Here is a 10000-nt window from a genome sequence, read left to right as displayed (position 1 = left end):
GATGGGGATGTTCAGGTCTAACTGCCAAATATTCACGTAGTCTTCTTCTGACACTGAAAAAAGTATGCATCTTAAAATGTTATCTTTGGACATATATAAGCATATCCTCAAGAGTAATTGAGGGGGAACATGGCAATCTCTTGCTAAGATTTCTAAGAAATAAATAGTTATAAAAATTATTTTAGAGAAATACATTGAAACTAAGAATTACACATCTTTATGTTTAAATTTAAGAGTATCTAAAAGGTGGCCATTCAAGTTATGTGAATCAAATGAGTAATCATACAACTGAGAGCCCCATTGAAAGTAAAATACCTGTGCACAAATAGCCATCCTGGTAATCAACAGCCTTCACAGCTTTATTGCAGTTTTGGAGTTGCATGAATCGTTCAACAAAAGCTGTGCCATTCTTCAGAGATGTGAGTTGGCGTAGACATGACACGTAGACTTCGTGCCAGTTTGTTCCCTGAGATAACAGATCCATGTTGACCCCAAGCTGATGACACTTCTTTAGCCATAGCTGCCCATGGTTCATCAGTACTCTGAAAAGTCATAATGACTTCTGTAACATAAAGTAAATTTACAGTTATATAGAGAAAGAAAAATAGAAATAGGGAAAGGGAAAGGGGGATGGAGAGGGAGAGGGAAGGGGGGGTAAGAGGAAAAGGAAGAGTAGAGGGAAAGAGAATGGAAAAGGGAAAGGAGAGATGAAGAAGCAAGTAAAGAATAAAAAAAGATGAACGGGAAGACTGGAGTGGAACAGAGAAAGAGGAAGAGGGAAAGGAGAGATAAAGAAGCAGGGGAAGAAGAGAGAAAGAGGGACAGGAAGAGGGGGAGGAAGTAAGGAAGAGAGGAAGATGGGGAGGAAGTGAGAAAAATGGGGGAATAGCAAGGAGAAGAGAGGATGAGGGGTGAAAAGTAGTGAGGAGAAGGGAGAATGAGGGGCATGGGGAAAAAAGAGAGAATGAAGGGTGAGGGGTAAAAGTGGGAATGAGGAAAGGAGAGAAACTGAGAAGAGAATTCAATGTGGTGGCTATACATACTGAAATAGGATTACCAGTTTAAATTCAATGTTTTATAATACCTGTTCCATCCCTGGCATACTTGACAAGCAGTGAGGAGACTTGGACCATCCAAATATTGCAGAACCATAACCTGCAGTTCTGTAGGCAAAAGCTCCAACAGGTCTGGGGTATCCTGCCAGGCTAGTGTAACCGCTAGGCGCCATTTCACATAACTAAAAATCAAAGTAGTAAATCTTAGTAAAAGATAAAAAGTCTATAAAACAATCTCTCAGTATTTGTAATTATGGGCAAAATATTACATAACAAATATAATAGCTTCATCAACAAATCACAGTGAATCTTATCTATCTTGGTTAACCTTTAACATTATGGTATTAGCAACCATATGTTGTTATAAGGGGTTAAAGGGGATGTCTTACCCTGAGGCTTTGGAGACAGTAGGAAGCAGGAGAGACAGTTGCTTCTCAGGGGATAATGGTGTCACTAGAGCTGACAGCACCTTTTGTTGCTCTGTCACCTCTAGGTGTACCAACTCCGTTATCAGATTATCCATTGATCCCACGTTGCTCTTTTAATAATAATAATTTGTAAGAATAAATAATGATAATTCTTAAGAATGTAACCACTAATATTTTTTTTTTTTTTTTTTTTTGCTTCAGTATTTGGTTATACAAAGTGATGGTGCAATTACTGCTCAGCTTAAGTATATATTCTCCATTTTAATGCAAACAAGAGATTATTTCCTGTTATATATCATGTGGTATTTCACAACATAACCGGGTTTGTGCAAGATACTTTACAAATCAACACCATGACTTCCAAAAGAAATCACATTTATAAATATACGTTTTCGGATACCCTCTCCGAGACTTCCTCTTTTGTGCTAATCATATATCTCCAAAATAATACTTGGCTTGGATATGATGGTGTCGAGAACCCTTTACCTTTGGGATTTGTGTCCCCAAAGCTGTTACGTTGTCACTCCGTCACGCTCGATAATTTCCTCTTAAAGTTATTTCCAACCCTTCATTCAGCATTCTTTAAACGTTGAATATTTTTCATGATTGCGTTCACTCGAGTCAGTACCCTCATGACATGTAGCTTGTGTAAATCATGCAAATTTTGAAGAAATTTCAGAGAAAAGGATCTTTCTGTCAAAAAAGGTAAATATTTATATCTATCATCCCTAAACTTATAATATTATCATGGAATACGATATAGGCATAGTGATTGTTAACTTTCACAGCACGTTTTATATAAAAATACACACAAACATGTTTACACATCTACAAAAGTAATAGAAAGAAAATCAACAATTATACGCATAGTCCTTGCTATTGAGAGTCGTGATCTCGGAAATTTTTCGAAGAAAGTTTTACTTTTACTGATATATGAAGGGGTTACCCATATAATTAGTGCAACATATGAAACGTCAGATATTAAGAAGAAGAGAATAGAGACAGGCTATCAAACAGGCAGAACAAAGGTACGTGACTTCAGTCATGCACCAATACCCAGAAGTTGTTAATTACATCATCATGCCGCACAGGTGTTACGGGACCGAATAAGACATTTTATTTTTTAGAGGGTAATGTGTGCTTAGTGTAACTGGTGGGAGTTGCAAACATTTTGATAAAAATGAAATGGCAATCAGCAGATATAACAAATCAAAATAAGTCCTAAGTGGATATGGCAGACAATAGTTCTGAAAACAAAAACGCCCTTTAAAAGCCGCTGCAGGTACAATCCAAATATTCACCTGTATTGTATTCAAAGTAACAATTACTTGTATTCTGTATTGGATTTGGGCACACTTTGTGCTCTCAATAAAAATTTTGTAGCACTTGTCATTATATTTGGATTTATCTTGGAAAGAGCGAAAGAGTAAATTTCCTCGTCATCTGTTTTCCCTTTTCCTTTCTGGTATGTCATTTAGATAGGTTTCTTTCAGAGTTTAGAATAACTGTTATTTTTTATTTGCGACAAATACACAGAGGATAAGTTTCATAGATTTATTCACTGTCATTTATATAAATTATTTGCCTAATGAAGATGACTGGTCGAAACTTAACCATTACCTTATCTTTTATAAACAAAAAATGTATACAGTTTATTTTGTTAAATTTACATTAAGGTTGTAAAGTTGCAGATTAACTTATTAATTTTTTTTTTCTCTTATTCTGATATTTTCAATAGGGAATTATATTTTCCAATTCAAAGTAGAAAAAATGGCTCAAAAATATAAAGCATCTCTCATTTTCTCATGTTTTGAAGGAATAAATCAGTAAATTGTTAATTCAAAAAGACAAAAGACAAAATACTGAAACATCAAGTTATTTTCTCTTTTTTTATTACAGGTGGTACTTCCTACTATTCTTGATTCAACATAATGACAGTGACAGTACTTGGAGGTGGCATCAGTGGATTGGCAGCCGCTCATTACCTGCGGACCATCAACCCCTCCTCTAGGATTGTAGTTCTGGAAGCTTCACATAGGTTGGGAGGCTGGATTGATTCTACCAAGCACAATGATGGTGTTGTGTATGAAGGAGGACCAAGGACACTTAGGTTAGTTGCATTATTTTTGTCAAAGTACTTTTCTGCTCTCAAAGACCATGAATTTGTGTTGAAGCTATTTCTATTATAGCGATTTTTTTTCTTCTTTTTTTTTTTTTTTTTTTTTAAAGGCTTCCATACAAAATGAATAACTCTTTCTTTGGTTGCATTGTTGAATTAAGGAATGAAAATTGACACTAATCAGTATTTACCTGACATGGAATAGTAGTAGACTTCCTAGGAATATAACTAATTGAACTTCTTAAACACACACAGAGTGGTTGGTAATGCAGGAGCCAACACTTTAGCCTTAGCAGAGAGTCTTGGTCTACGAGATAAGGTTCGCAGTGTCCGTTATGGAGAGCCATCTGCTAAGAACAGGATGATTAAAGTGCGTAAATGGTGTTCATCTTTTTTGGGTTAGAGAGATTTGTTGTATTCTTTTGGAATGGATTAAAGATTCTTGTGTATGATCTGAATTTTTAAAGTAACACCTTAAAGTATTTGTTTGTTTTTATACATAGGGAAAATTAACAAGGTCTCAGTGCATGTAAGTGTTGCATAAGATTCTTTCCCTTATTTCTTATAGATCAAATAATTTATTTTAATTTCAGGTCAATGGGTCCTTACACAAATTACCAAACAGCCTGAAGACAGCCCTAACAAAGATTCCTCCCTTCTCAAAGCCATTAGCTCTAAGTGCAATTAGTGATTTGCGAGCAAAAAAAGTTCTTTCAGATGATGAAAGTCTCTTCAGTTTTGTCAACAGGCGTTTTGGCCCAGATGTTGCAAAATATGCAATTGATCCTTTAGCAAGGGGTGTCTTTGCTGGTAATGCTCGAGACCTTAGTGTCAAGGCACTTGCCAAAAGAATGCACGAAGTTGAACAGAAACATGGCTCTGTGCTAAAGGGCTTCATTAAAGACAGGAAGAATGCAGAGAAACCAGACCCTGGGCTGGCAAAGTGTGACCTAGTCCAGCAAGCAAGAAAAGAAAAATGGGCCGTTTGGTCTCTTCAGGATGGCTTAGAGACATTAGTGAAGACTCTAGCAGAGAGTCTTGAACAGGATGGTGTTGAGATTAGAAGGAACACTCCAGTCTTAGGAATTCAGGGTAATCAGAGGCATCTTGTAGTGCAGACAAATGGTGAAGAAATACATACTGAGAGGGTTATATCTTGTCTTCCTGCAAATCATTTAAGCCAAGTGGTGAGTGATCTTGATACGGACTTAAGCATCATACTAAGTAGGATACCATTTGTTACAGTAGCTGTTGTAACACTTGAATATACAGGGGATAGACTAAATGAACAAGCATTTGGGTATCTTGTGCCTTCCACAGAACCCAGTAAGGTTCTTGGCGTAATTTTTGACACATGCACATTCTCACAAGGTGACAGAACCATATTAACTGTAATGATGGGAGGATATTGGTTCAAACAGTATTTTGGAGAGAGCCCAACACCAGAGAGCTTCTTGGATGTTGCCCTCAAAGAAGTGGAATCAGTGCTTAAGATAAAAGAAGCACCAGTGCGACATAATGTCAACATTCTAAAAGACTGTATACCACAATACATTGTAGGACATTCTGAGATGGTAATCAATGCAAGGAAATTGATAAGACACTCAAAAATCCCACTGGTATTGGCAGGGAATTCATATGATGGTGTAGGAGTAAATGATGCCGTAATGAGTGCAAAAAAAGCTGTATTACAGTAGAAAGAAACAAGTATCTATAAAAAACATGTTTTCGTATTTTTCATTTTCTTTTTTGATGCTGTGCTTTAAATAATATTAGGACATTCTTCTATTCCTAAATTTACACCTGTATCGATAATGACACAAGACTGCTCATATAAAAAATTATTAGCAATGAAATTAGGTGTTTTTTATTTGTTAATTTACATATTCAAGCTGAATAATAATTTTATAAAGTCTAGAAAACATACAGGTGTTCATGATTTAATGAAAATTTGACAACAAAGGAATTAATGAGTTTCATCTAATTTTCCCAAAATATAAACAATTTAATAAACTTTGAAGTAACATTGAAAGATCCATCACAAAATATTTTGCCAAAATGATTTATCAAGCTGAAAAATTCTGCCTAAAATTGAATTATTAGCCACTGTATATATTTTTTCTAGTACCAGGACTGCTTGATCTAATTATCAGGTTAAACAACTTACATAATTAAAGGTGAATGCCTCTGAAATTCATTTTTTTTTTTAATAAAGGTAATTTCACATCCCACTTACATTAAATACAATACACACACTTTTAACATCATTTAAAGTTGTGTTTGAGAAATACCTTGATCTGTATTTATAATCTATTAGGCTTTTACTTATTTATTATGAAAACTGCAGTGTTATTTACATATTTTTCCCTATTATGAACCTGTCTGTCAGATTTTTTTCATGAAGTCATCTTGTAATGTTCTATTTACTTGTCTATTTGTCTATATACTTACATGCAGTTTATATTTATATTTTTCTTGTATATTTGAAACCAATAAAATATATGATATTTGATTATAAAGTGTACTTTTTATATATCACTCGGAAATGTTAGTCAATGAAAGTACATACTAAAATTATAATTTTTATTACAGAATATACATATTCCTTTATAACTTCATTAAACATTATGCTATTACTTTATAAATGAATGCAACAGATGATATAAAGACATGTCACATTAGACAGTGATAGTACTTCTCATAATATCTTCAATCAAATTAAAGATGTGAATAGTAAATCTAAGTAAATCTGTCATCTATGGAATGTATATGTGGTGTAAATAGAGAAACCTCTGAGGTTTATGTACCAACATGATATGGACTTGCAGATGGTTGGTGCCACCTGTCACTGATTTATTGTAAGTACATTTATGGATAGTTTTAAATGGATATGACATAATTCAGTGGTCTTTAAACCCTTGGATAAATGAGTAATAAGTGTAGAAATAATTCTTTGGGTAAGGGCCATGACAAGTAAATGTGCCTACTTTTTAGGGGGTGGGTGCATAATACCGAGGTGAATCTGTTAATATACATGGATTGATGAATATGTTTCTGATTTCAAAATAGTACAAACAAAGATGTAGCTATCCAAAGGCTCAGGTTAGCAACCCTTATAGAACTATACATCTGTACATCATTTCAACCTCCTGAAAATATAACAAAGAAAATAGACAACCATAGCTATTACCACTTATTTAACAGATTTGCTCATACAAAAAGCAAATTGAATTACTTCTTTCTTTACTATTTCCTTCAAGAAATTGTGAAGCAGACTAAGGCATACTAACTGCTTCCAATACAGAAGCTTACACCTCAGATGTAAGTCATAACATATATCACATGAGAACCATACAGTTATCACATTTATTTATGGAGAAATATCATGGAAAAATCCTACAGGGAGATTAAGCATTGTGTAATTTAGTAGGGTATGATGTCCAGTACTTGGTAATTGAACTTGATAAAACACTCCTGATCCCAATAAAAGCCATACTAACCAAAAGGAACTGTTTAGAGGAACAGCGTGCTTACTATTCAGACAATGAAGAGGTGACAAATATATGACAAACTTATAGATCCGCTATGAGTAGAAATATGGACTCCTAACTGTACTAAAATATAATAATGCATTTCTTATAAATATCACCTCATTAAGTTACAATAAAATGGTTTATGTTTTTTCCCACATAGATTACTCTCCCTTTCATGAGATCAAACAACCACAGTATCTTAACACAGGGTATGGAATATAGATTTTTTAGATAAACAAAACTGGCATCACATCAACTGCATACACCACCATTATTCTTACAACCTCTGATCTTTTGAAAAAATAACAAAGCCCTCAGATTAAGTGTGATACTTATTAAAAGTTAAACCATATTATACAAAAAAAACAAAACAAAAAAAAAAAACTTTAAATATTGTACTGATCTATGTAAAAAATTCAGGTCGGGTTGATAAAGCAAGTGCTTTCAAATGACATACCAACTTTTTAAATCACAACCATTTGTTTTTAAAATTATTTTAAATGAAAATGATAGTAATCTAAGGAACTGATTCACTCTACACAACTGTCAGATGACAGCACCTGAGCATATGACACCAACTAAGTTAATCTTCAAAAACTTCCATTTGGAAAATAATAAAAGACAGACGGGAAACAAGAAAAATGCATGCACACATACTGTTCCCTGGGATGTGGTTTTCAAATCATAGATATAGAACTAGGCTTATTAGGTCAACTTTGGTATTCAAAATATTTAAAAAAAAAAAAAAAATTACATGATCCATTAACCCTTTGATGATGGAAGGGCATGTGAGCAAGGCATATATATGTGCCAATATGCCCTGTCCACGGTGATTTGGATTTGCTAGTTTTGTTTACACTTAACTGGCCCTACAAGTGCTTGGTTACCAATTTTTTTAATTTTTTTTTTTAGTAGTAGTACTACTGATAACATAAAAATGATGATGCCAATAATAAATGTTAAGATTGATGTCAATAATAATAATAATAGTATTACAATTTTTTGTTTTCAAAATTTCAAAGAATGGGGTAAAAAGGTAAGATCAGGTATCCCTAGTAATTGATTACTTGGTGATTAAGCACTTGAGGAGCTATCTATGAGTAAAAAAAATGACAAAAGAAAACTAGCAGTCGGTGCATCTACTGACACCAATGGATTAATTCTAAATTGTAAAAGTTCTGACTAGCAATAATGTGGCCTGGTTAGTAAATACAATAATATACTATTGGTCCCATTAAACATTACTAATTCTGTGATCTAGGAAATTTACTAAAATAAGGTTAATATATAAACTCTATCACTGTCAACACCATGGCAATACTATTATATAATACTACTGTGTAAAGGTGGTCAAACACTCCTACACTAATTCTGTGAATCTCATATACCTAATGCTAGTTTTTCATCAAGATGTTAAGGCACCTTTAATTAATCCCTATATATATGAAGAACCATATACAGTCACTGTTTGTCACTGTTTTTTATACCTGCTTCTAAATCATGTATATCCCAATTAATTATTAAAATCAATTATATAAAAATAAAGTTTCCCAGTGAATTACATTAATGCAGAATGAAATTCAGAAATTTAGAATTAGAAAGACCCAGATACTAAGTGCTAAAATCTGGAAAACTTCAGTAATTATTCACTGCTACTTTTTAATTTCTATTAGTATTCTAGTAACATGTAAAAATACCATATCAAGTGAATTTGGTATTAATCCATTCCGGATGTATATTGAAGACAAGGGACACTAGAGATGTAAACTGTACCCCTGCATTCAAAGCTACAGTCTTACAAAACTGGCTGAATACTATCATTTATTGGGAATCCAGATGCAAAGCAAACAATGACTGAACCACAGAACTAGCACTGTGTGACCTCACAAACAGCCACTCAAGCATAGTAAATGCCATCATTTGGCGAGTGGTTTGGGTGTTATGTGCTAACATTATCAAACCTTAAAGATGATTTCTACAAAGCTTACCCAGCTATAACACCTGGAGTTGTATCAAGTCTGTCTGTTGTATCGAAACATTAACAAAACCATGCAACAATCTCAAAAGGCACTTATTTTCATGAGAACTAATTTATCATTTAAGGTTGGCATAATTTCATAAGTTTTGATATATGTTATAAGTATATCAAATAAAGAAAAAAAGAGCAAGAAAATACAAGTGACCATTTAACAATAAATCCATAAAGATCTTTGTGGGGTAATTATACAAAAAAGTTGACAGGGCTAATTCAGCAGGAGTTGATCAGATGACTGACGACACCTGCGTGAGGCTATCACAATACCTCCAATGAGGAACATAAGCACTGGGATGCCAACCCCCAAGCTAATGACGATAATTACCATGGTTGAAAATGACTCTACGGGAGGGGAACCTTGCCCCATAGCCACAGTCCTGTAACAAAAAAGTCATTTTGTTTCAATTCATTTCTACTGTAAGGCAATTAAGAAGAAATCAATATAGGATAAAACAAAACATAATCTTCCATGCAATATGTTTCAAAAACTCTATATCCAAATGAAAAATGGAAATGAAGTAAAATCATTTGATATGTGTCTCTCTTTTGATACAAAGAACTGGAAGATGGAAGTTTTTTCAGGATTCATGGCCTAAAGTATCAGCACACCATATTTTTCCAATAGTACTTACCATGTTGTGTAGTTATTGCCAGTGTAGAAGTTGTCTTTTGGCTGACCAAATGCTACTGTTGTTGTGGCTGTGACTCTTGTCAACAGGTCCTCTCCAAGCAGTGCATATGCCAAAGAGGACTTTGCAAGTGTAATGTTATCAAGAAGTGGAAAAGTCTCATTGATATTGGGAAAAGTGGAAAAATTAATGTCACGATCA

At 33.9% G+C, this 10000-nt stretch overlaps 3 protein-coding genes across 5 annotated transcripts in view; 1 reads left to right on the top strand and 2 right to left on the bottom strand.

Moving 5' to 3' along the window:
* The window catches only part of LOC125038793 (F-box/WD repeat-containing protein 2-like), a 6561-nt gene extending 4451 nt beyond the window's left edge, over positions 1 to 2110 (bottom strand). The window contains exons 1-5 of the mRNA XM_047632411.1: positions 1970 to 2110; positions 1445 to 1593; positions 1085 to 1237; positions 316 to 542; positions 1 to 53 (exon numbers count right to left, since the gene is read on the bottom strand). The exon at positions 1 to 53 is cut by the window's left edge and continues 812 nt beyond it. Of these exons, the coding sequence (XP_047488367.1) occupies positions 1 to 53; positions 316 to 542; positions 1085 to 1237; positions 1445 to 1578 (567 nt within the window). The 5' untranslated portion in view covers positions 1579 to 1593; positions 1970 to 2110. The remainder of the gene's footprint in view (positions 54 to 315; positions 543 to 1084; positions 1238 to 1444; positions 1594 to 1969) is intronic.
* Positions 2079 to 8029, top strand: LOC125038808 (protoporphyrinogen oxidase-like). 3 transcript variants are annotated; one of them, XM_047632418.1, is made up of 4 exons: positions 2079 to 2188; positions 3383 to 3593; positions 3858 to 3972; positions 4196 to 8029. In XM_047632418.1, exons 2-4 carry the CDS (start codon positions 3415 to 3417, stop codon positions 5297 to 5299), a joined length of 1398 nt encoding a protein of 465 aa, XP_047488374.1. In that variant the 5' UTR covers positions 2079 to 2188; positions 3383 to 3414; the 3' UTR covers positions 5300 to 8029. The 3 variants fall into 3 exon arrangements, with proteins under 3 accessions (XP_047488374.1, XP_047488368.1, XP_047488381.1); XM_047632412.1 differs by lacking the exon at positions 2079 to 2188 and adding an exon at positions 2345 to 2511; XM_047632425.1 differs by lacking the exon at positions 2079 to 2188 and adding an exon at positions 2557 to 2613.
* Positions 6172 to 10000, bottom strand: part of LOC125038481 (glycosylated lysosomal membrane protein-like) — a 14422-nt gene continuing 10593 nt past the window's right edge. The window contains exons 10-11 of the mRNA XM_047631963.1: positions 9803 to 10000; positions 6172 to 9547 (exon numbers count right to left, since the gene is read on the bottom strand). The exon at positions 9803 to 10000 is cut by the window's right edge and continues 83 nt beyond it. Coding sequence (XP_047487919.1) covers positions 9379 to 9547; positions 9803 to 10000 — 367 coding nt within the window. The 3' untranslated portion in view covers positions 6172 to 9378. The remainder of the gene's footprint in view (positions 9548 to 9802) is intronic.

The sequence above is a fragment of the Penaeus chinensis genome, chromosome 3, assembly GCF_019202785.1.
Source record: "Penaeus chinensis breed Huanghai No. 1 chromosome 3, ASM1920278v2, whole genome shotgun sequence".
Taxonomy (NCBI): domain Eukaryota; kingdom Metazoa; phylum Arthropoda; class Malacostraca; order Decapoda; family Penaeidae; genus Penaeus; species Penaeus chinensis.
Note: the sequence above shows the minus strand (reverse complement) of the source record. Positions and strands in the feature narration are given on the sequence as shown.